Below are 27409 nucleotides of genomic sequence, written 5' to 3'. Positions count from 1 at the left end.
TTTGTAATAGTTGTCAGTCAAGTTTTCAGTTTGTGCAGCTCTTCACGCAAGTGTACCCTATGGAATTTTCTTTATCTGTGCATAAATGTAGCAAACTTCACCTATATGTAGTTGCTTTCTGCAGTCAATGCTCGAGAAGGGTTTCTTTACAAGTTTTAGGCTCCACTCCTGTCTCCATAACCAAGTCGAGTACTTCTTGGAGCACCAAGACTTGTCCTAGCAACTGATCCACCGATCCCATCCTTTACCAAGCTTGTGCCATAAATTCACTTTCAAAAGAATTCTGTTGACTACTTCCTCATCAGGAATCCTGCAGACCAGAGACTCTCTAGCCTACCACAAGGTGTGCAATAGGAGCAACTGCGTCCATGTCCTGTGTCGCTGACAAAGAGTGTGTTCCAACAAAATATAATTTGCATTTCTGATGGTAGATACAAACTGTACGTAACCTTACAAATCAATTGATACACACTACCGTAGAAGGGATTACACTACTGGCCATTAAAAGTGCTACACCACGAAGATGACGTGCTACATACGCGAAATTTAACCAACAGGAAGAAGATGTTGTGATATGCAAATGATTATCTTTTCAGAGCATTCACACAAGGTTGGCGTCGGTGGCGACACCTATAACGTGTTCACATGAGGAAAGTTTCCAACCGATTTCTCACACACAAACAACAGTTGACCGGCCTTGCCTGGTGAAACGTTTTTGTGATGCCTCATGTAAGGAGAAATGCATACCATCATGTATCCGACTTTGATAAAGGTCGGATTGTAGCCTATCGCGATTGCGGTTTATCATATCGTGACATTGCTGCTCGCGTTGGTTGAGATCCAATGACTGTTAGCAGAATATGGAATCGGTGGGTTCAGGAGGATAATACGAAACCCTGTACTGGATCCCAACGGCCTTGTATCACTAGCAGTCAAGATGACAGGTATCTTAACCGCATGGCTGTAACGGATCGGGCAGCCACGTCTCAATCCCTGAGACAACAGATGGGGACGTTTGCAAGACAACAACCATCTGCACAAAAAGTTCGACAACATTTGCAGCAGCATGGACTATCAGCTCGGAGACCAACGACGGACCTGGGTGCACGAATGGCAAAACGTCATTTTTTCGGATGAATCCAGGTTCTGCTTACAGCATCATGATGGTCGCATCTGTGTTTGGTGACATTGGGGTGAACGCACATTGGAAACGTGTATTCGTCATCGCCATACTGGCGGATCACCCGGCGTGATGGTATGGGGTGCCATTGGTTACACGTCTCTGTCACCTCTTGTTCGCACTGATGGCACTGTAAACAGTGGACGTTACATTTCAGATGTGTTACGACCTGTGGCTCTACCCTTCATTCGATTCCTGCGAAACCCTACATCTCAGCAGGATAATGCACAACCGCATATTGCAGGTCTTGTACGGGCCTTTCTAGATACAGAAAATGTTCAACTGCTGCCCTGGCCAGCACATTCTCCAAATCTCTCACCAATTGAAAACGTCTGGTCGATGGTGGCCAAGCAACTGGCTCGTCACAAAACACCAGTCACTACTCTTGATGAACTGTGGTATCATGTTGAAGCTGCATGGGCAGCTGTAGCTGTACACGCCATCCAAGCTCTGTTTGATTCTATGGCCAGGCATATCAAGGCCGTTATTACGGCCAGAGGTGCTTGTTCTGGGTACTGATTTCTCAGGATCTATGCACCCAAACTGCGTAAAAATGTAATCACATGTCAGCTCTAGTATAATATATTTGTCCAATGAATAGCCATTTATCATCTGCATTTCTTCTTGGTGTAGCAAATTTTAATGGCCAGTAGTGTAGTACATCTGGAAAGACGGCGTCGATTTTGATACGATGACGACATATGCCACCTGGGGCATAATGGAAGTATTGATAACGATTTCAATGCGCCAACAGATAGCACAGTTGCATAGCTACCAGAGTGCCATCTGTGTCCACCCTTTAATAGAGAATGCTCACGGCCAGAAGGGTCAACGTGGTGCAAACTAGTAAAGCAAGCAGGTAAGCGTGCCAATGAGACGCAGTCATGCTCTACAGCCAAATGAGCGAGTGGCAAATTGGACGTGCTGCAACGGCTGTGCAACGACGGTGATATCAGTGGTCACGTGCTCATTCTCACATCTGTCGACGAGGTTCTAGACATCCATGCACCACCGACGCCCGCCAGGAGCGTCGTATTGCAGGACAGCAGTGGCATATCGTACGCCCATCATAGCACAGATAAGATGGCTTGTGTGCTCAGACGTGTCAACACGAACTGTTACGAACCTTTTTTTAGCAGTGAAACTATGAACACGCTCACTTCTATCCCGTCTTCCACTCACGCCACAGCATCGGCGTGCACAGCTCGACTGGCCCACGATGCTCTTCAACATTGAAAGCAGATTCTGCCTGCATGCAAGTGATTTTCGATTGTGTGTGCGACGTAGATGCAGCGAGTGCTGTCTCGTAGGGTGCATTCGTCCAAGACACACTCCCCCCCCCCCCCCCCCCAGGCCTTATGCTCCAGCGTGCGAGAAGCTACAACTCTTGCTCTATTTGATTGTTTATAAGAAGCACAAACCACAGCACTCGTTACGTACAGAACGTTTTTAGACCCATCCTTTTCCCGTTCTTGCAGCAGGAAGGTGATGTATTGTTCCAGCTGGATAATGCTCTCCTACACACTGCCCTTGAAACTCAACGTGCTCTGCAACACTGCAGAGACTTCCCCGACCAGCATGATCTCCAGACTCGTCTCCAGTCGAGCACGTATGGGATATGATGGAACCAGAAGTGACTCGTGCGACTCGTTGCCCAACAATTCTTATATAATTACGTGAACGGGTCGAGTAGGCGTGGCATAACGTATCCCCGGACAGTATTCGCCATCTGCACCATCGACTGGATATCAGTGTCAACGTCTGAGTTGTCGGCCATGGACGCCACGCCACATACTAAGATGGATGTTTCAACATGTCAGTACCTGGTACCTCTCTCTGAACCGCTTGTGCTATTAATCTCTAAATTTAATCATATCATGCACTCCATATGCACTGTTGCAACAATAATTCTTGAGTGAATCTGAAAGCTCTAAAAGAGGGTATAATTTTTTTCCATCAATGTGCATCATGGGTCGCATCGAATAATATTCCAAAGTGAGATGCAGTGCCCCCTGTAACAAAACAGACGAGAGAAGCCCTCTCGCTCTTAGCCGTTTGCAGTTATTGGTTACAGTCGTATCGTGAACTTCAATAGCGGAAGTGTCGATGCCATTTATATGTCCTCGTGGATGCTTACTGTTGTTACTAGCAGCTATGAAAATTACAGCTCTACTTAGTGCTGTTTAGTATTCACTGTAATGCAATCGCGATTATTTTGGTACATAATTAATAGCAATGCAATGGTTTGCATCTTATTGGGCTAGCTACATTCCCGTAATAGTACTTTTTACTGCCCCTCTTTGGACTACAGTCTACTCAATTCTCGTGGCTATCCATCATTTTGAGGAATATCTCAGTGTATTCTCTCTTTAATCAAGGGCTAGATGAAGTATAAAAACGCTCGTTTATGTTACAATTATTTGTTCCTTTTGTCTCGCCTTGCAGCAAGACTCTTCGGGATAGGACCATCAACAGCGTGTGAGTGTGTGTGTGTGTGTGTGTGTGTGTGTGTGTGTGTGTGTGTGTGTGTGCAAGTTGAAATGAAGATGTAACGGGCTACCTATTTGTGGTTTATTGGAATAATACACACAAGTTTTTATCACATCTGTTGGGATTGTGATCTACAGAATTCCTCTGTTGCTTCCTCGAACTATTGCACTTAGCACTCTGGAACTCCTGCTACACAAGATGGGGTCCAATTCTGACTACGGTCGAGACAGAAGTAATTTAGCATGGAAGGCTACTAAATGAATCTGTTAATTGGGAATAGAGGATAGGCAGTTTTTCATCAGTTCTACGAACAGGATCGCCATGTTCTTCTAACAGAACACAGCAGTATCTACAACCCGACCTGCACATCTAATCTTCAGCTTTTTTCTGTGGTACTGCATTTCCTAAGCTTCTTTTCTCTTCTTATCTGCACAGTTTAGCGTACACAATTACCGGAGGCAAATTAACATGATTATTACTATCAGAAAACTTAAATTTATTTTAGATGTTGAAATACTTCATTTTTTCAGAAACACTCTTCTAGCTGTTGCCAATCTATATTTTACATATATCCTTTCTGCTTTGGCCACTGTTAGCTTCCTGCCCAGGTACTAAAACTATATTAATTTTAGTGCCTCATTCCCTGAATTGACTACATAAGTATGGAATGATTAATCCAACTACATTGCCCTTCATTTACTTTTATTTTGTTTCCGCAATACTGTTTTCAAGTTTCTTTCGTCTATATAGTTTTTCTATATATATATTTTTTCCTTACATTCCAGTGTACAGGCTTTCTTTAGTACCAGACTGCCGTAAGAGTGCTTAATAATTGTTCTTTTCTGCAATTTCTTTTTTAATTTCTCTATTTTAGTCAGTCGCTAATAATGCTCCATTTCAATCTCAACAGCTTCCAGTTATTTCAGCTTTCCTCTTTTCATTCCTTTCCGTCATTCTCTATTCTCCTTATGTTTCCTTCTCCTGCTTTACCTGCTATCGAACTCCTGTTCCTCATCACCATTAAATTTTCGTTTCTGTTAATTGACTAAATAATTTACATCGTCTCATTACCCATTATTACAGTCTCTTCAGTCATTTGGAGAGCTTACATTCAGTGGTGGAATTAGGACATATATATATATACTTACACTTCTGCAGTTGGTCTTGGCTTCATCTCTACTTTACATTTGTTAATATGATCACTACACTGTTCCTTGTAGTTCGCCCACACACTTTTTTTTTGGTTCTTTATTAGACCTGCTACTATGATCTTGCTACCATCTGGACCCAAACGAACAGACAGCTGGTACTCAACAATGAAGAATAGCGGATGTCCTCTGTTATGTCCTGTCTGTAGAGTCGCGTGTGCGAGTAGTATTTTATTACTTCGGCGCCGCTAATTCAGAGTCCATCACAGCTTATATAACATGGCACATTTATACAGACAAACCACTATAAAGCTTAGTTTCCAACCCGATCATGCACGGCCATGAACTTCCGAAATTGAATGTTTCGTACATTACGACGTTACAAGTGATTCACAAGACATATTCGGTATCCATCTCTCTATTATGAGCAGTTCCGTCTACATCAAGTTCGTCAGTGATGAAGTGTGCAAACAGAATCGTGCACGCCAACGCAAACAGACTTAAATTCAAACACTGGGGCAGTCTCTATCGATCAAGAAAGGCTCGGCTTCTGTGCGATGTGAGTCATCTAAATCCCATTCAAAATACCTCTGGACGATGTCATCGTGGCTTCCCAATCTTATAGCAAAGATGTCAGCCACTTGACTAAAAATGGACCACTTTCACAATACACCAGTTCCTCAACACGTTACGAAAGATTAAACCTGAATTGACAAAACAAGTGGCAGGCTACTCCGAAAATAGCAGCTCTAGGGCGATTATTAAGTACGACAGACAGCCATATACTTGCTCTGGATGTGGCCAAGAAGGACACAACAGTTCAGCGTTTCTACACTGGTGACTTGCTCAAATCCCAATAGATGAGATTGTGATCATCCTATGATCACGATTCTCCCCCCACAATTACGGACCGGTTACGATCTGATGTTGGCCATACTCGTCAGGTAGATGCTCCTGACAGGGAGGACATGGTGGAGTCCGAAGTACTGTATCCATCCACTATGATGGCACCTCTTTCGCAAGATAGATAACAGTCAATCTTGCAGAAGGTTATGGAAGAGATGATGGGCACTGACGACCGCAGCCTTTCTTCCCAATAACAGACCAGTCGAAGAAATCCACCCCCATTCGGATGCTGAAACACATGACCACAAACAGCATTCCCTGCAAAGACACAAGAAATTCTGACATACTGTGTCAGATGACTGCCTTTTACAAACGTCTGAAACGGATTGCGGACAGTCTGACAGCAGTGATGGCAATACAAAGGCCGCAGTAGCACCACACAATGTAGATCGCACTGGCGACAGCTTCAGTCCTCCCAACGCTTCTGTAAGGTGGAATCTCATGGAGATACCTGCAGCAGATTACCAGCTGGTAGTGACGGTGGAGTCTGCACCCACAGCCATAGCTGAGATAACCCATCGACAGTCAGCGGTACCTCATGGCGACCGAACAGATGACTGTGCAGATGACTCATCGTACGTCGTGCTGGACACCACTCTAGGGATTTCACCCCATCAGTGTTGATCCCTTCCCCCTGTTGGTGACTGTGATGAGACACCCAGATGCAAGGAGCCCACACCACGTTTGGTGATGCTGATGGCCAACACAATGTCACTATACTTCTACGGGAAGGAATAGTGGTGGACGATATGCACAATCTCGCCAGGGCTCAAGAAATAGTGCACATAGCGTTGGGCATAAGGCTCATCAACATATACACACCTTCTGGCACGGACGGACGTCGTGAACGTTCATGTTTTATTGCAGAGGAAATCGCGTAGCTCTTCCAAGGCTGATATGACTATTTAATGTTCTCAGGTGACTTCAGTTCCGCCTGGCATCGGACAACCAGCTCCCATGACACAGTCGGTGCCCGGAATTCAAGACACTAATCCGTGACTTGTAAGTGGTGAACACTTGAAAACATATTAACAACCACCGAATTCACTTCACACACTCAACGAGTCACTCTTTCACTCGTATCGACCAGATGTATGTTTTTCAAGTACCGTGTCTACTAAGAAACCGGATATGGAACTGTGGCCTGCTGCCTTCTCAGTCCAGTCGGCTTACATATGTACCGTCATCATTCATTGACGAGTGTGAAAAAGGGATAGTCTGTAGAAGGTAAACTTCGCTCACCAAGCTTACCCAGAATACCGCCAAGCCATTGGGGTACCTGATGTTCATGTGACATCCTCCGCCAAGCATATCCTACGAAGATCTGCTGGTGATTTGACTACTCCCAGCCAGTCTTGCGACGAACATTAATAAACTATAGTCGAGACCACACAGCTTGGCGCAGACGTACACTTGAAATCCATACCACCAGCAACCGGTACTGCATTGTGCGCTGGATTCAAAACAAAACCAGCCGACGACCCATCCTCAGTTACTATGAAAAATAAAAGAGAGAGCACATATCGCAGCGCAGTGCAATAAATAACATGCTGATCTCATGAAGACAAGGGGTAAGACCACGAAGAAGATGAACAATAAGAGGAAGAAAGAAGAATCTAGTAATTACCCAACCACAAATTCGGTTCATCTTGCCAGTGCAGTTCACTAATGTCATCTATATTTAACTACAACATGTCCATTTCTCTTTTCAATTTCGTTACCCTGTCTACCCAAGCGACAAATTTGCCAGTCCAGTCTCTGAACCGCGGATCGCCAGATTTTTATTTTCATTTATTTCTTTTTTTTTCTGATGGGAGCAGTCTCCTGAGTACTGCTACCTAAGATCCTAATAGGGGACTGCTTTTTCTCCGGAGCATTTCATCCAGAAGGATGTCATCGCCATTAAACCACTGCTGTACAGACATCAATATATTAGTGTTGTGTCATTAAATATAACGACTTTATTGCTCCCTCTATTTGTTTGAGGTGGTTGGTTGTGTGTTTTCAGGTTTTCTTCAGTTAGTTTGGTGGTTTCATTAACAGGGAGCCAACTCCATATGCTTTCTAGTTGAAAGGATTGCAATCTCACGCACAAAGTTTTAATTTCTGATGTCTTCTATTACCTGACTGGTAATTCTTACTGTCGTATCACATTCAAATTTGTAGTATTGGGGCAAGCTGCGAATGCATTTGTCCATGAGACAAATATTCCCAGTAGTAAATTTCAGAGCATCTCCACGTACCTACTAGTACCTTAATGCCCAAATAAATATTGGAAGCAGGATACTATATAAAATAGTGAAAAAATTACATAGAAAAAAATGCATACCGTTTAACATCCTTCACTCTCTCATGCTCCCACTTCATGTCATTTCACCTCTTGCTATTCTCCACTTTCCTCCAACTCACTTTCTGTCAGGACTTTCTCACTATTCACTCCTCTTGCCTCCTCCATCCACCCACTACAAATCTGCCTCACCTTCCCAGAAATTCGATTTTCACCTCTGTCACTACTCCTTCATTTGTCTTAAACAGTAACTAAATACTTGGGAACGATTAAATGAAAAACAACCCAAATGACATTCTTCAGAAAGAAAAGAACAGTTTTAAGTCACAGAGAAAATAGTGTTAAAGTTAGTAACACTACCCAAATCACGTAATACATATTTAGATACAAGGATACAAATAAACAGTAGTAATGCTATATAGTAGTCTGTTTACCATCAGTAATGCATAGTTCTGCAAAGCAGTGTAGGATTAGGCCAGAATCAACAGTGACAGACGAAAGTATAACGTGAAAACTTGCAACCAGGTGGGATTTCCTAATGTGAGCGAAAAACCAGGCATGAAATGCCATGAATAAGTCAGCATCTTCTGCAAAGAACTGTTTTTCGATCTAAAAATCAACATGTAAATATTTTTCATTATAGGCCACTGATGATGTTGTATTTCAATATGATGAAATGCGTTTGCTGGCACAAACATGTATCCTCTAGTAGTTACAAAATTTGAATTAAAACACCTTCAATAACTGTAAAGCAACTATGGACATGTGGACAAACAAATGAAGAATTTAATGATGTCTTGTCCGGCATTCACTATCGGCCTAAATTATTAGTTGATGAAGATTCATCTTTATCCATTTAAAATCATGTAAACCATCAGATTTAACAACCATTGCAAATGTAATAGTCTTATGCCAAAGTAGAAAAATGTAAAGATCAAAACAGCTCAAAAGGAAATAGTAACAGATCACAGTGAAAGGTTTAAAACACATCGTTAACCCACCAACAATTGAACAGCAAATAGACAATCACATTATAAAATCTGATTATATTCTCACCACAGTAGAAGAAAATGATCACAGTAATGCAACTATAGGACTGACCAGAGAATTAATAAAAAAAAATAATTAAAATCGCAGCAACACAGTTGAAAAAGACAGCAAATAATTCCGAAACTATTGAGATGAATCAAAAATCTATAGTAAACCTGCAAGCAGAAAACATTATAATAACAAAATTGAACAAAGATGGTACTGTTGTGCTCATGGAAACAAAAGCATACATCGAAGAAAGAGGAGTTAGGCACCAGAAATAATATTAAAAAATTGAAATCAAACCCAATAAACAGATATAAACACATCAAAAAATGCACTCAGAAACTTGGAGCATACACTTTGAAACAAGAAGAAACAGAGATTTCTTCAAGAAAATGTTCAGGTTCCTGAAGTGAGATGCCAGCCCAACAGTAAATTTCAGAACAGGTCCCACATACCTGATAGAAAAACAAATGGAATCATAGCTCACCCAATACTAGTAACTTGAAAATATGATAATAAGAAGTACCAGTTAGCTAATAAAACACATAACAAATATAAAAATCCCATGCACAGCAAAAATGATATCCTTTTATGTAAAAATCATTTACAGTTGCATCACTATTAATGTAACTATCATACCAATTGATGAAACCCAGTAAACACTCTACCAGCTACATAATAAACAGTAAGATGAAACAAAATTGTTGCAGTTAACAATAAAAAATTGTGTTGTAGCTTACCATGAGTACTAAATATAAGATGGAGGTTTACCCAACGATTCACCTATTTCAAGAGCACTAGCCAAGATCTTCATGAATCATATTGAAAAACTGATATCTGAATATGGAACAATAAAGAAAATCTAGATCATGTACGGGTACTGGTACATGGATGATATAATATGCATGCCAGATAAACCCTAAAACAAAATATAACACTTACATAAAACATAGTATATATAAGTAAATAAAGGTTACAAGTATAAGGAAATACATCACACCTCATATTTGACAAATATAAAGAACTTACAACAGACATAACAATACATGCAGGCTTAAATCACCCACAGTATCACAAACAAGCTGCAATCAGATTCTTGTCAAACAGACCCAATAAGATTCCACTGAACACTTGTAATTAGCAAAATGTGAGACTGGCGATGTACAATCAGACTTTCAGAAAAATATCATCTACACAATTCCGAAGACAACAAGGTGGGATAAATGCGTAAAGTATCGCACAATCGGCTTAACAACTGCTAACAAGAATAATATACAGAAAAATGGAAAAAAATTACCAATAGTTAAATGATGATCGGTTTGGCTTTAGGAAAGATAACGGCACCAGAGAGGCAGACCTCACGTTGCGCGTGATAATGGAAGCAATACTGAAGAAAAATCAAGACATGCTCCTAGCATTCATCGATCCAGAAAAAGTATTCAGCAGTACAAAATGGAGTAAGCCATAGGGAAAGATGGGTAATATACAGTATCCGCTACAATCAAGAGGGAACAGTAAGACTGGAAGACAATGAACGAAGTGGTCAAATTAAAAAGGCTGTAAGACAGAGTTGCTGTCTTTCGCTCATATTTTTCAGGCTCCTCATTCACGAAGCAAATGACGGAAATGAGAGAAACGTTCCAGTGTGGAATTAAAATTCAAGGTGAAACGTATATCAATGGCAGGATCCGGTGATGAAACTGCTATCCTCAGTGAGTGTGAGGAAGAATTACAGAATCTGTGGAATGAAATTAACAGTCTGATGAGTACAGATTATGGAATAAACCGGGAGAAGACAAAAGTAATTACGAGCAGCAGAAATGAGGCTGCAGAATTGGGAATTTCGAATTAGACGAAGTTAGGAATTCGCTTCCTTGAAAGCAAAGTTACATATTACGGTCATAGCAAGAATGACATAAGAAGCAATCTAGCACAGAAGAAGAAAACTTTCCTTGCCAAGAGAAGTCTATTGGTATCAAATATTCACTTTAATCTGAGGAAGAAATTTCTGAGAATGTACGATCGAAGCACAGTATAGAATGGTAGTGAATCATGAACTGGGGTAAAACTGGAACAGAAGAGTATCAAAGCGTACAAGGTGTGGTGCTACAGAAGAATGGTGAAAACCAGCTGGACTGATAACGTAAGGAATGAGGTGGTTCTATGCAAAATTGGCGAAGATAGAGACTTATGGGAAACACTGAGAAGAAGGACTAGGATGATAGGGTATGTGCTAAAGCATCAGGGAAAATAGCCCCCATGGTCAGAGAGGGAACTGCAGAGGGTAAAAGCTGTAAGGGAACTAAGAGAAGCAAATACATATAACAACTAATGTGCACGCAGGGTGCTTCTCTCAGATGAAGAGGTTCTACATCTACATCTACATCATTAATCTGCATTTCACATTTAAGTGCTTGGAAGAGGGTTCATCGAACCACAGGCATACTATCTCTCTACCATTCCACTCCTGAACAGCGCGTGGGAAAAACGAACACCTAAACCTTTCTGTTCGAGCTCTGATTTCTCTTATTTTATTTTGATATTCATTCCTACCTATGTAGGTTGGGCTCAACGAAATATTTTCACATCCGGAAGAGAAAGTTGGTGACTGTAATTTCGTAAATAGATCTCGCCGCGACGAAAAACGTCTTTGCTTTAATGACTTCCATCCCAACTCGCGTATCATATCTGCCACACCCTCTCCCCTATTACGTGATAATACAAAACGAGCTGCCCTTTTTTTGCACCCTTTCGATGTTGAGGTTACCGCAGAAGACGAATTCGTGGTGGGCTGTATCAAACAAGACTGATGACTCAAAATATTATTTGTGGCTTGAGGTCCTGTGTTGGATTTGAAACAAAATCTTTGGCTCGAAAATAATAACTTGTGGGCCAACCACGAACTGGGCAAATCAGATCTTTCTTTCAACTAAAGTTCATAAAGTTTATTTGGAGTGCTTTTGGACTGCAGCATAATATGAATGCAAGCAGGTGAAGTCAACATAATTGATTTACCTAGACGGCACTGCAGCTGAGAGCTGGCCACCGTCTGCCAACATCCACACGCGGCCGGTGTTGGCTGCATGCGGGCCGTACTCGACTTTCCTCGTTCAGTCTCGGAAGTACTCGGTACAGCGCGTCATTTCACGAAGTAATGCGATGCGGCACTGCTTCTTTCGGAGCACGGTGCGGTACTTTTCGAAATGCCAGGACTGTGTATTCCTCGCTATATGATTGTGGTGTAAAGGAAGTATGAAGGAAAGGTGGTTGCTGCAATGACACATACACTCAAAAAGAGGCAGTCCAGCAACGTGTTGTTGCGAGAATTTAAAAATGATTAAGAATTAAGTACTTTTTCGAACAGAAGGATGAAAATTCTCAGTGTCTATTATACAGTCACATAAACGCCAGGCACCACAAATAAGCTAGAGAATGGCAGTACACCATAATGCACAAGCTATTTAAAGATTTGTGAATAGTGTATTTAAATGAGGGCCCTAGAAACGATGGAGTGGCTTCATCCCGCCGTAGCCCTCAATGGTTCACAATACCACAACAGACCACAGCAGTCCCCCCACCCAACTGCCACCCACACCGAATCCAGTGTTATTGTGCAGTTCGGTCCCCAGTGGAACCCCCCCCCCCCCCCCTCCCCAGGAATGTCTTATACCAGACAAGTGTAACCACAAATGTCTGCATAGTACAGTAATTATGGTGTATGCGTATGTGGAGACATTGTTTGTGGAGCAGTCGCAGACATAGTGTAACTGAGACAGAATAAGGGTTACCAGACCGCATTTTCCAAGATAGCTGGAAAACCGCCGTAAAAACCATGCAGAAGCTGGCTGGTCCACCAGACCTCGACACTAATCCGCTGGGCGGATTCGTGCCGGGCACCAGCACTCCTTCCCTTTCGGGAAGCAGTGCGTTAGACAGCGCGGCTAGCTGGGATGGCTTTAAAGATTTAGCTGCCGACGAAACACCAAACAGGTTGGCGCACCTTCAAAAGCGCAGTGCTGCACAGCAAGCCGAACTCAACGTAACATACGAAAATCATTGTTTGTGCTGCTTGTATTTGTACCTACTTGCTCGTTGCCGGCCACGGTAGTCTCGCGGTTCTAGGCGCGCAATCCGGAACCGTGCGACTGCTACGGTCGCAGGTTCGACTCCTGCCTTGGGCATGGATGCGTGTGATGTCCTTAGGTTAGTTAGGTTTAAGTAGTTCTAAGTTCTAGGGGACTAATGACCACAGCAGTTGAGTCCCATAGTGCTCAGAGCCATTTGAACTTGCTCGTTGAAATCCAATGTGTTTACAGTCAGTTCTGAAGTTTCTTGTTTTCAGCCAGCAACCAACTGTAGCGGCCCATCATTAAAACCAAGCTATAAGATAGCACTCAAAACTGTCAGATATAATAAGCCTTTTACCAATGACGAGTTCATTACAGAGTGCACTGTTGAAGCAATGGAATTCGTGACGCCATTGGAGGAGAGAAGTTGTGCGAAATTATCCTTTTGCAACAAACAAGAACTAGCCACATAGCTGTCGTGGTATCAGATGTCTACAGAAGTTCCATGCGGCTTTTCGCAGATGATGCTGTAGTATACAGAGAAGTTGTAGCATTAGAAAATTGCAGCGAATTGCAGGTAGATTTGCAGCGGATAGGCACTTGGTGAAGGGAGTGGAAACTTACCCTTAACATAGACAAATGTAATGTATTACGAATACATAGAAAGAAGGATCCTTTATTGTATGATTATATGATAGCGGAACAAACACTGGTAGCAGTTACTTCTGTAAAATATATGGGAGTATGCGTGCGGAACAATTTGAAGTGGAATGATCATATAAAATTAATTGTTGGTAAGGCGGGTACCAGGTTGAGTTTCATTGGGAGAGTCCTTAGAAAATGTAGTCCATCAACAAAGGAGGTGGCTTACAAAACGCTTGTTCGATCTATACCTGAGTATTGCTCATCAGTGTGGGATCTGTACCAGGTCGGACTGGACTGACAGAGGAGATAGAGAAGATCCAAAGACGAGCAGCGCGTTTCATCACAGGGTTATTTGGTAAGCATGATAGCGTTACGGAGATTTTTAGCAAACTCAAGTGGCAGACTCTGCAAGTGAAGCACTTGGCATCGCGGTGTAGCTTGCTGTCCAGGTTTCGAGATTGTGCGTTTCTGGATGAGGTATCAAATATATTGCTTCCCCCTACTTATACCTCCTGAGGAGATCACGAATGTAAAATTAGAGAGATTCGAGCATGCACGGAAGCTTTCCGGCAGTCCTTCCCGCGAACCATATGCGACTGGAACAGGAAAGGGAGGTAATGACAGTGGCACGTAAAGTGCCCTCCACCACACACCGTTGGGTGGCTTGAAGGGTATAAATATAGATGTAGATGAATTGAAAATGCCAGCATGTTCATTGCATTCTCTATTGCTCTGGACGAATCGGTTGACAATGCAAACACGAATCAACTTGTGATTTACACTGAGGAGCCAAAACATTAAGATCACCTGCCTAATAGCTTTTTGGGCTATCTGTCAACGTCGGTACATCACCGGTTCCACTCATCATGGATCCATCAGTTTGTTGGTAGGTTTGTGGAGGTTGTGGCACCATATTTCTACAAATAAGTCATGTAATTACCAAAAAACAAGGGGTTGCTGATTTGTGGACGCGGCGTTGGCGCCTGATGGCGACCCAGATGGGTTACACTAGATTCACATCAGGCTAATCGGGTGGCCAAGATGTCAATGTGAGTTCACTATCATCGTCAAAACACTGTAGCACTGTTTTGGCTTTGAGACACGGACATGACGTCACCGTCGGGGAAGACATGAAGCATGAAGTGACGCAGGTGGCCAGCAGCTGTCAGCTTGTCTTCAGTTATTACCATAGGTCCCACGCAAGCGCAGCAGAATGTGTCCCACAGCATAAAATTGCTCCCACCAGCCTGCGTCTCATGGCGGGGTGCACCTTTCAAACGGCCGTTCCCATGGGGGATGGCATTTGTGGAGACGACCATCCACCCAGTGTTTCAAAAATGAGATGCAGCCGATGAGGCGACAGTTTTCCATTAATCCAGGATCCTCCCAACATTCCTGAAGCCACTCCAGTCGTAATTGATGATGTCGTTGAGCCAACACATGAACAAATAGGGCCCCATGTTCAACAATGTACAGTGAACGGTGTGCTCTGAAACCATTATGCTTGCACCAGCATTGTGCTCTTTCGGCAGAGATGCCACAAGATCGCCACCTATCCTTCTTTACAGAGCAGGCTAGCTTCTGAATCCCATGGAAGAGTCGTGGACGTCCATCCATTTATCGCCAGGTGATAGCTTCTCTGTCATTCTACCATTTTTTATGGATACTCACTACAGTAACACGTGAACATTCGACCAGCTACGCCGTTTTGGAGACTCGGAGTAATAATATCATCATCTTTGCCAAAGTTGCGTATGTCAGTACATTTCCCAATTTGCGGCCTGTATCGTCGCTGAGCCGAAACAAGGCCCCGGGAGTAGACAACATTCCATTGGAACTACTGACGGCCTTGGGAGAGCCAGTCCTGAAAAAACTCTACCATCTGGCGAGGAAGATGCATGAGACAGGCGAAGTACCCTCAGACTTCAAGAAGAATATAATAATTCAAATCCCAAAGAAAGCAGGTGTTGACAGATGTGAAAATTACCAAACTATCAGTTTAATCAGTCACAGCTGCAAAATACTAACACGAATTCTTTACTAACGAATGGAAAAACTAGTAGAAGCCGACATCGGGGAAGATCAGTTTGGATTCCGTAGAAATACTGGAACACGTGAAGCAATACTGACCTTACGGCTTATCTTAGAAGAAAGGTTAAGGAAAGGCAAACCTACGTTTCTAGCATTTGTAGACTTAGAGAAAGCTTTTGACAGTGTTGACTGGAATACTCTCTTCCAAATTCAGGGCAGAGGTAACATACAGGGAGCGAAACGCTATTTACAATTTGTACAGAAACCAGATGGCAGTTATAAGAGTCGATGGACATGAAAGGGAAGCAGTGGTTGGGAAGGGAGTAAGACAGGGTTGTAGCCTCTCCCCGATGTTATTCAATCTGTATATTGAGCAAGCACTAGAGGAAACAAAAGAAAAATTTGGAGTAGGTATTAAAATCTATGGAGAAGAAATAAAAACTTTGAGGTATGCCGATGACATTGTAATTCTATCAGAGACAGCAAAGGACTTGGAAGAGCAGTTGAACAGAATGGACAGTGTCTTGAAAGGAGGATATAAGATGAACATCAACAAAAGCAAAACGAGGATAATGGAATGTACTCAAATTAAATTGGGTGATGCAGAGGGAATTAGATTAGGAAATGAGACACTTAAAAGTTGTAAAGAAGTTTCGCTACTTGGGGAGCAAAATAACTGTGATGGTCGAAGTAGAGAGGATATAAAATGTAGAATGGCAATGGCAAGGAAAGCGTTTCTGAAGAAGAGAAATTTGTTAACATTGAGTATAGATTTTAGTGTTAGGAAGTCGTTTCTGAAGGTATTTGTATGGAGTGTAGCCATGTATGGAAGTGAAACATGGACGATACATAGTTTGGACAAGAAGAGAATAGAAGCTTTCGAAATGTGGTGCTACAGAAGAATACTGAAGATTAGATGGGTGGATCACATAACTAATGAGGAGATATTGAATAGAATTGGGGAGAAGAGGAATTTGTGGCACAACTTGACATTCTGAGGCATGAAGGGACCACAAATTTAGCATTGGAGGGCAGCGTGGAGGGTAAAAATCGTAGAGGGAGACCAAGAGATGAATACACTAAGCAGATTCAGAAGGATGTAGGTTGCAGTAGGTACTGGGAGATGAAGAAACTTGCACAGGATAGGGTAGCATGGAGAGCTTCATCAAACCAGTCTCAGGACTGAAGACCACAACAACAAGAACATAGTCGCTAGAATGATTTCACATCTATCTTTTATCCACTTACATACTTTCCATATCATGTCACATTCCAACCACGCAACCAGGCGACATCCCACCTCACGGTGGGCAGTAGTCATAATGTTTTGGGTTAACAGTGCATGTTCGTGAAGTCACAACAGTTTACATGTGACAGAAGAACTGTTAGATCTGGTGCAAATGAAAAACAAAAGGGAAGTATCGATTAGCTGAAAACGACTGAATTGGTCTCAGTTACCACCGATGGAGGGCCTGCGATGAGATGGGCACAAAATGGGCTTTTAGCATTGCTGCAAAACACAGTATAAAGACCAACAAACGATTTGTACAGAATTCATTGTTTCGTACAAAAAAATGGCTCAAATGGCTCTGAGCACTGTGGGACTCAACTGCTGAGGTCATAAGTCCCCTAGAACTTAGAACTACTTAAACCTAACTTACCTAAGGACAACACACACATATATGCCCGAGGCAGGATTCGAACCTGCGACCGTAGCGGTTGCGCGGTTCCAGACTATAGCGCCAGAACCGCTCGGCCACCAGCGGCTGGCGTTCCGCACATCAAAGAGCACTTTGTGCTAAATTTGCTGGGATGGAGCACGTCATGAAACTGGTGGTCCGAACAGAAAATTATCTTAAGTCACATAGGTCTTTTTATCGCCAGTTATAACGGTTTTTAGAGGAACTGCAGTAACAAACTGGAGACATTATTTACTACTGCGAAGTACGTTGATTAAGTTGTGGGGCATGCCTGGAACGAGTTGGTTCAATTTATGAATGGAAAAGAAAGGCAGAAAACAACGTTAGAAGATTCGGAATGCATTGGAGACCTCGCATGTTTAGTTAACTAGATTGCACACTTCAATGACCTCAGTATTGTAACTCTTAAGTTTTCTCTAGAAGCAATTAATATCTGATTTAAAACGACAAAGGTGGATGCATTTAAAACCAAAATCACATTGTGGCAGGAACAACTTCTGATAAAGGTGCAAACTTGATGTATGCTCTTTTGACAGCAGAGAGTAACAGTATAATGCCGATCTTTATGATAGACAGCTTAAGTTTTTCGAACTTCATGATAGTAGCATAACATGAATCCAAGACGCATGACAGCCGGTCACTTATCCGGGCGTAACTGTTCTGCCTTCTAAGCAACGTGCATGCATTTCCGCCACTGTTGCCACTCGGACAACAAAGCAGGATGGTGTGGGTAGCGAGTAGTCAGACGAGAGAGAGAGAGAGAAACCAACGTGTCAAAGCACCGCCCACGTGCCGAATTCCTGGCCACACCTGAATGTAGCTTAAAATTTCGAATGAAATTATTTCCTTTGACTATTAACTGTTGAAACAGCATTGCAAGCTGGCAGGCAATGCACACAATGCTTCACTAACACCCCACTAAATAACGAAAACCTTTGTTACCTAATCTTTTAACTTATCTTAGCACAGACACCTAGCGAAAACGTAAGAGTTCACAATACAAAATTCTTCACAAAAACGTCAATGGCGTCAATGTCCCACACTGACTTCTCTCGCAAAGTTATCTCGACTACGCTGCTGTATATCGCTCACAAACTGCAAACAGTAACAACAACTATTTTGTACTGTCCTTACACAAAGTCTTTGCTAACCCTCCCCTCTCTACATTCACTCCCTGGACGGAGTGTCCTCTCTCATCCCCAAACAACAACAGTCATCTAACCCTTCCACCTAACATGTACTCCCCCTACACATCTGTCTAGCCTGTTGTTGGCTGCTGATTCTTATTACTTCCCTACTAGTCACGTACACGATATAATAAACTATTTTCGAGACTATTCGTTGATTCACATTAATGAGTCTTTTATGAAATATGCTAACACACGATAGTTTGATGTTGTACAACTCATAAATATTCAGTTACTTCTTACATAATGTTAAAACTGTACAACATCGCTAAGTTAGTCTTTTCATATCTAGTAAATTAAATGACTGTAAAACTATAGACATAACTTTCTACTAATATACAATGCATGGTGCAACTGTACTTACTTTCAGTTCATTGAAGACATAATAAAATTGGTATCTTGTACAAACTGTTGGCTCTCTAATAGGCTACAAATTTACGCAATAATTTTGCTCAGGGACTATTTCTACTTAGTGGATATGGGATAAAGGTAATGAGATTCCCAAATTTGCGTGCCCTGGAATAAAACCATATGTTAATCACTGCAGCTGAGGAGAATTTCGATCTTGCTGTGGGTAATTTGGAATCATAAGCCTTCTCTACACACCACCAATATGTCCTTGTGTGCATTTCCTCTGGTAAATCCTCTCAAAGGTCAAACTTTCAGACAGGGGCTCCAACGTTGCCCAGCACTTATATTTCAAACTTGCGGAAACTTCTCCCTTGCTTAAAACAATTCCAGGTGCAAGGCTTTCACCTTACATAGTTGCTTTGAAAGCTGGTCACAGACCAGGTTTCATGTCAAAGACTGTACGTAGTTAATCTCTGAGATCTATTTTCATAAGTTTTATTGATAACTTACAATATTTTTAGGAAGCCTTTGTACTTTTTCTTCCCATTTAGAATGTTTACACTTTGAAGTTGTAAACAAGAATACTGTATCATACGTTGTTCCTAAATGACCACACAATCTGTACTGGCATGCTAGATCCGCCATTGACAAGAAAATATAACAGTCGGTTAAAGATCTGAAAGCTACACTCCTGTTTCTGATGATAGCCCCACAGCCTCACACTGGTAACTGGATAATTATGTGTTCACAGTTTAGTGTTGCATTCAGTGAGAAGACTCTGAAAATAACTACATAAGTAACTAAGGCATTGATAAGCAGCAAAAACCACAAATTTTCAGCTGCAAATTACGATCAATTTTTAAAAGTTTTCCATATATAGAACAAAAAAGCACTTACATCGCAATTAATTAAATATGTATCAATATCAAATGTTACCACTAAGAAAGCTCATTGTTTTCTGTTATCAGAGGGTGACTGTAGTGTGCTGAGATTAGTCTTTCAACTGTTTTGTTCACTGCGGATCTGATGATCCAGAAGTATATATTCATTATGTAGAGTCATAAATCATCATTTCCGTTCGAGCTACAAAAAGTATATGAAAAGCAATTTGCATTCCCATACCTGCTAATAACCAACAAAACCGTGTTTTTAAAGAGGTTCCTGTTCGTAACGATGCTTCTGATGTCCATGCGTGGAGTCCTCTGCTCTGACAGGTAAGCAAGCCTCATCCATGTGTCACAAGGTAGGGGCTTTCCATTTGTTGCTGCTACACTCTCCAGGACCTTGAGAGCTTCCTCTGGGCGCCCTTTACCGAGCAGCCATCTGGGAGATTCTGGCAAATACCTACGGAACATAAGAAGTTACCAGGCTGCACAGCCCACCTCTTCCATGAAACTGCAACAACGCTTCTGCACACCCTTACGATGTCAGTAATCTCCAACCCTATCTCATAAGTGAGAAATAAGAGAGGAATCTAGCTTGAATAAAGCTCTTAAGACAGATATGCACTTTAATAACTTGAATGAATCATTCAGTTTTTATCTCAGCACTTCTCACTAGCCTAATGGAAGAAAATGAATATACTTTTACCATTATTGTTACTAATATTATGTTGGAGTACAGCAGAGGAATTAATATAAATTTTGTCACGAGTATCAAAAGGAAGGAAGGAAGATTAGCATTAAAAGTCCCCTCGACAGTGAAGCTGTCAGAGCTGGAGAACCACTCAGGTCACGAAAGGACGGTGAAGGGAAACAGCTGTGCGGTTTTTAATGCAACCAGCTCGACATTTGCCTGGAGCGATTTAGGGAAATCACGAGAAACCTAAATCTGTATGGCCAGGTGCGAATTTGAACCGACGTCCTTCCGAGTTCTGTGTGCGAAACTCAGCACCACCTCACTCAGTACAAATATTAAAACCCAAGAATCAGAACTAGAAAAGTAATGAGCTAATTAGCTTAACCTATGAAAAGACAACGCAAGTGACAGACAACAGCGAGTAGTTCAAGATTAAGCTGAAGGTTAAACTCGAGTGGGAGGCGAGAACGAAAGAAAAATAACAGCAAAAGAGCTAAAGTAAAGTAGAGGTGGGGAAGAAACAACATTAGCAATAAAAACACAAAATAAAAGTAAAATGTGATGTAATAAAGGGAGGAGCTACATTAAATAATTACAGATGCATGAGACATGCAGTGAGGAGACAAAAAGCGTGGGATACATCCTAATATCGTGACGGACCTCCTTTTGCCCAGCGTATTATAGCGGCTCGACATCACACGGACTCAACAAGTCGTTGGAAGTCCCCTGCAGAAATATTGATCCATGCGGCTTCTATATCCATCCATAACTGCAAAAGTGAGGATGATGATGTTTGGTTTGTGCGGCACTCATCTGCGCGCTTATCAGAGCCCGTACAAATTCCCAACCTTTCTCAGTCCAACCTCGCCGCTTTTCAGGAATGACGATGAAATGATGAGGACAAATCCCTGACCCCGGCGGGAATCGAACCTGGGACCCCGTGCTGGGGAAGCGAGAACGCCACACGAGACCATGAGCTGCGGACCACTGCAAAAGTGTTGCCGATGTGCACAAACTAATCTCTCGATTACGTCCCACAGATATTTGATGGAACTCATGTCGAGCCATTTGAATGGCCAAATCGTTCGCTCAAGTTTTCCAGAATAGTCTTCCAATCAATCGCGAATAGTTCTGGCCAGGTGACATGGTGCATTGCAATCCATAAAAATGCCATCATTGTTTGGGAATGCGAAGTTAATGAATAGCTAAAAATGGTCTCCAAATGGCCAAACATAATCAGGGTCCGGACCATTCGTTGTAAACACAGCCCACATCATTGCAGAGCCACCACCAGCTTGCACAGTGCCTTGTTGACAAATAGGTCCATGACTTTGTTGAGTCTGCACCACACTCAACCCCTACCACCACATCTTACCAACTGAAATCAGGACTCATCTGACCAGGCCATGGTTTTCCAGTCATCTGCGGTCCAACCAACGCCATTAACGCCTAATGCTGCTACACTGTCCTAACAAATATGTTTGTTGTATGTCCCAAATTGATTTATACCATTATTTCATGGAGTGTTTGTCTGTTAGCACTGACAGCTCAACGTAAACACCGCTGACTTCGGTCATTAAGTGAAGACCGTCAGCCACAACGTTGTCCAGAGCAAGAGGTACTGCCTGAAATCTGGTATTCTCGTCACACTCTTGACACTGTGAATCATGGAATATTGCATTCCCTAAAGATTTCCGAAATGGAATGGCTCATGTGTCTAGCTCCAATTACTATTCCATGGTCAAAGCCTGTTGATTCCCGTAGGGCGGGTATAGGCACGTCGGAAACCTTTTCACATGAATCACCTGAGTGCAAATGGTTCAAATGGCTCTGAGCACTATGGGACTTAACATCTGAGGTCATCAGTCTCCTAGATTTAGAAGTACTTAAACCAAACTAACCTAAGGACATCACACACATCCATGCCAGAGACAGGATTCGAACCTGACAACCGTAGCAGCAATGCGGTTCCGGTCTGAAGCGCCTAGAACCGCTCGACTACAGTGGCCGACTGAGTGCTAATGACAGTTCCTCCAATGCACTGCCTGTTTATACCTAGTGTACGCGATACTACCGCAATCTGTATACATTATATCGCTGTACCATTACCTTTGTCACCTACGTCTCTGCACTAACGAGAATGAAAGAAATATTTTCAACAGTTTCTGAAGCTCTTAGACGATCCATTTCAACATTTATGAATTCTGAAAGCAGACCCATGGCTGTGTAAAGCAGTAGTATCAAAGACAAGTAAATAATAAAAATAAAACGTAATAAATTGAAAATTCGCTAATCTGTGTCTCTATTTGCCTTGCTGTTTTTTCTGTATCAGAATAGTGTTTTCTTGATTGTGTCATCTTTTGACTCCCTTCAACACCTGTTTACCTTTTGTGTTACATTACGTTTCCCAATGGTAAATATATTTACTTTTGATTAATTTTCAACAGTATCCTATACTACCAAATGATCGAGTGGTTTGTACTCCACAGATTTCAGGGAAATATGGCTGCTTCAAAGTTATTGTTGTTTATTGTTCTTTTGCTGCCAAATACTCAGTGCCAATGCAGCCGCTTACATGCTGTCAGATCCATAACTATAAGACATTCCACGTGAATGGTAGCATCAAATGCACACACAATTCAAGCCATGCGAATGTATCCGTCTGTGTTTGTGTGTCTGATGAGTGTAAAACAGGGTGCGCACACAAGGACGAGACTAAAAGAAAATGTTTAGGTGTTAATATAAAGAAAACTCTTTTATTACAGAACAGTATGAATATGATTTACCTGTAACTGTAAAACAGAATCGTTAGATATATATAGAAAATCGCGGATTGTCTCCTATGATATTCGTCAATTGTGTTTGCAATTATAAATTGTTTCATCATAGTTAATAATGAATTACTAATAATAATTGCATTTACACCTACGGCTGGATGCAATTGAGTTTCAGTGTATTAAATCATTTTCCACAGCCATACCACCAGATGAAAAGTTTGAATCAAAGAAATGAATGGTGATTTTTGTCGTCTGTCTTTGAGGTACAGGATTGACTGAGTGAAAGGAATGGTTCCCGTCAACAGTAACACGTTGATGAGTGGTAGTTATCACTGCAATGTGTCCGAGAAAGCTAATGAAGGATAGTAGAACTTCCAAATGGGATTTAATAATTTGATTTGGAACATCTAACTTGTGTCAGAAATGTAGCGTATTTATGATTTCATTTGTGAAAGACTAATCCCTACATTGTGCTGAATGATATTCAAATAACCAAGGTTAGGTACACTTCAAGCTGTTAACGAACAAAGTTGTCAGTTTTTTTGTTTTGCTTATGCTAAATGAATAAAAAGAAATTTTTTTAAAAGTCTGTGATGGTTCCAGAATTAGTACTGCAATGATTATTCATTTAACCTACGTCCTTTCTATAATATTGTTAATGACTTTTTCGTAGGAGTTTACTCTTTCTTTCATGTCTGTGACGGTGCTGTGCAGATCAAAATTTTTAATGCATTAAATCAAATACTACAAACCGTCACGACTGCACGGGAGTACCAGGTACGTGGGGTAGACAGGGCGCATGGTCAAAGGGAGAACGGTTTAAGGGTCCCCCACCAGTTGTCCCCCAGCCGTGTTAGACAAGGACTGAGACATACTCTACTAACAGAGGAAATGTTCCTTGAAACTTTTCACCTTGGTGAAGTACACGTGACATCGCAAGGCAGTCTCAGATCTCTCAAAGACTGCTTATTGAACTGTTTGCACGATGAAGAACTGCATCCACATCATTCCATGTTAACTCAGCACCAGTGACCAGAAGACCGAAGTCGACGACTACAATTTTGTGAATTGCTTTGGCACCAAGTGGAAGATAACGAATATTTCACAAATAATGTGATAAAGGCTGATGAATCTACCTTACTCGTGAACGTATTTTCAACACAAAGTCCCCCCACCCCCACCCCCGAACAGCCATTTATTTTTAGTCGGAACATCACCGACATATCACCCATGAAGTTGGCATTCAGGCAAGCTTGGCATAAGCCTGTGGGATAGAATCGAGGGGCCGCACGGGATTAGCCAGGCAGTCTAAGGCGCCACATTCGTGGACTTTATGGCTGGTCTCGGAGGAGGTTCGAGTCCTCCCTCAGGCATGGGTGTGTATGTTTGTCTTTGGATAATTTAGGTTAAGTAGCGTGTAAGCTTAGGGACTGATGACTTAAAGATTTCAAAAACATTTGAACTTTTTTTTTAATCAATGGAGGAGTTCTTTTTGGCCATTACCTATTGTCAGACAAGTCGAATGTGCCTCTGTATCATAAGTTTCTTTGCAATACTTTGCATGACCCATCAGAAAACGCTCCACTTTCTGTTCGGCGACAGCTATGGTTTCAGCATTATAGTTCATCACAGCACTTTGGGATTAATGTGTGTAACTATTTAAATCAAGCATTTCCAAGGAAATATATCGGTCGTGGAGGTCCAATGTTCTAGCCGCCACATTGCCTGGACCTTAATTCACTAGATTTTTATTTCTAGGGACCTTTAGGAACCAGTTGCTCCACCCGTTGATGTATGCAATCTAACAGCTTCTCTGCATGCCACTTCAGCAATAGTGATTGCAAGTGTGTTGCGTTCGGTCCAGAAAAGTGTGATCAAGCGACTAGCGAAGTGATTGCAAATGCAAGGCGGTCGGTCGCCTTGGGCATCTTCTCCAAAGTGAACGTTGCTCGTAACTGTATGTTCCACCTCTGTGAACATAAGACTGGACGTCAAACGTATGGAATGGAATTATTGTGCACTGCATAATGTGCAGTCTTGTGCAGCTTATCTATTGTGTTTTTATGCCTCATTGGATGCAGATGATGTTACTGTGTCTACTATTACCATCTATTGGCTATGTTTGTCTCATGCACGACACAAACGGTCGTTTAGGTCTGTAAGAAGTTCATGTTATGTCTCAGCGTTTAAGAACAGCTAACAGTAACAGAAAGGAATTCACAAGACACTGGATTGTGGAGACGTAAATTGGATATAGTTTGATGCTTTAATTGAAAAAAAAAAAAAAGAACATGTTTGGGGCGAATGCGACTCAAGCATCAGCGAGTTTACATATCCCTTCTTCACGGCAACTGGACTCGCATTCGGGAGGACGACGGTTCAATCCCGTCTCCAGCCATCCTGATTTAGGTTTTCCATGATTTCCCTAAATCGTTTCGGGCACACGCCGGGATGGTTCCTTTGAAAGGGCACGGCCGACTTCCTTCCCAATCCTTCCCTAACCCGAGCTTGCGCTCCGTCTCTAATGTCGACGGGACATTAAACACTAACCACCACCTCTACCACCTCTTCACGGCATTGCTTCGTCTCACTCAGGTAATGGGACAGCTCCGTCAGGGCGCCGAGTTCATGATACACTTCTCAGCTACACTTCACGCAGTTACAGCGTTGCCAGAGCCCCGTTTCTTAAATCACATTTCTGTTGAACCTATGGGTGGGACTCCGTTTGTTAGAATCACTTTTGCCTTGAATTGGGATGAGAAATCGCACATGGTCACCGGCAAGTACATCTTCTCTTCAATTTCATCAATTGTAAATTTTACCATAGCCAACTGCCTCTTCTTCGTCCACAAATTCTTGGTGAAATTTATCCTTGGTTCCATGTACAGCATATTCCTTCCCTAACTGTTCTACAAAGTAAGACTCGGTTAGAAATTCCATCACCAACCTTTCACAATGCTCAAATCAAATTCTTGATACCTCCACAACCATATAGCATTCCAACCAACACATTCATTGACCTAACTAACGACTTCTGTCACGAAACTACACACATATCTATTTCTTCTCAGTTCTTATATTTTAATCCTTTATACAATGATAACTTTTAAGATTTCTTATATCGTAAAAATATAAACTGGAGACGTCGATATGGCTTACGACAGTGTGTCCACAATTGAAAGAGAACCAATAGACCAACAAAAAAGAGCAGACTGTTAGTTCATTACTGAAGTACTTACCTATGTAGCAACAATGGAATGAAGCAGGGGACAGATGAAATCAACAGAAACTGAATCCAGTTTCGTAACAACCATGCTGCTAGCGCTATAGAAATTGTTCCCAAACAGTAAAAGGCAACTGCCAAAAAGTTGACGAGCGAGCGATGTTTGATGCCAGTAAGTTCGATTCCTGAAATAGATGTATCAATAATGGATTACAGTTCCTGTCATAAAATAATCTGGTGCTGCAGCCGAAACCACATACCTCAAAATTGAACAAAAAATAATGCTAATTTTTATTATTTCTGTCCAAAACTTATGGGGACGTTGTATGTCCCATGCTGCCAACGTTAAATTATCGCATTTTGTAACACATTATCTTGGAAACATTTAAAGACACCAACTTACAATTTTTCATAATTATTGAAAGCACCTTTCTAGATGCACTGAACTATAATTATTACTAATATTGTATTGTGGGGCACATTATGGTTTTTTTCTTTTCTTTTTTCAAACACTTAATTTTTTGACAGAATTTTGTAAATGAATGAACATAAAAACAAAACAATTTAGGATATTTTAATTATTCTACTTCCATATGTGTTGAATCTCACACTTGGCAAGCTGTTAAAATTTCAAGTCTCTACCATCAGTACTTTTTAGAAAAAGTGTCATTTATTGCAAAAAATGTAGTTGAGAGATATTGAGGTTTAAAACTTTTTTATTACAAATTCTGATACAGACTTACATTTCTGCGTCTTTCATGCACTAGAATTGCCCTGGCTCATAGTTTGTGTATTCTTCAGTGT

The 27409-nt window shown here is 41.7% G+C and overlaps 1 protein-coding gene across 2 annotated transcripts in view; it reads right to left on the bottom strand.

Annotated features, from left to right (window-relative positions):
• LOC126354597 (solute carrier family 22 member 7-like) overlaps positions 1 to 27409 on the bottom strand; it is a 190160-nt gene that overhangs the window by 41677 nt on the left and 121074 nt on the right. For both annotated transcript variants that reach the window (XM_050004348.1, XM_050004349.1), the window contains 2 exons: positions 26622 to 26790; positions 20150 to 20371 (listed from right to left, as the gene is read on the bottom strand). In XM_050004348.1, the coding sequence (XP_049860305.1) occupies positions 20150 to 20371; positions 26622 to 26790 (391 nt within the window). The remainder of the gene's footprint in view (positions 1 to 20149; positions 20372 to 26621; positions 26791 to 27409) is intronic.

This window comes from Schistocerca gregaria, chromosome 3 (genome assembly GCF_023897955.1).
Source record: "Schistocerca gregaria isolate iqSchGreg1 chromosome 3, iqSchGreg1.2, whole genome shotgun sequence".
Classification (NCBI taxonomy): Eukaryota; Metazoa; Arthropoda; class Insecta; order Orthoptera; family Acrididae; genus Schistocerca; species Schistocerca gregaria.
This window is presented reverse-complemented; position numbering and strand designations above follow the sequence as displayed.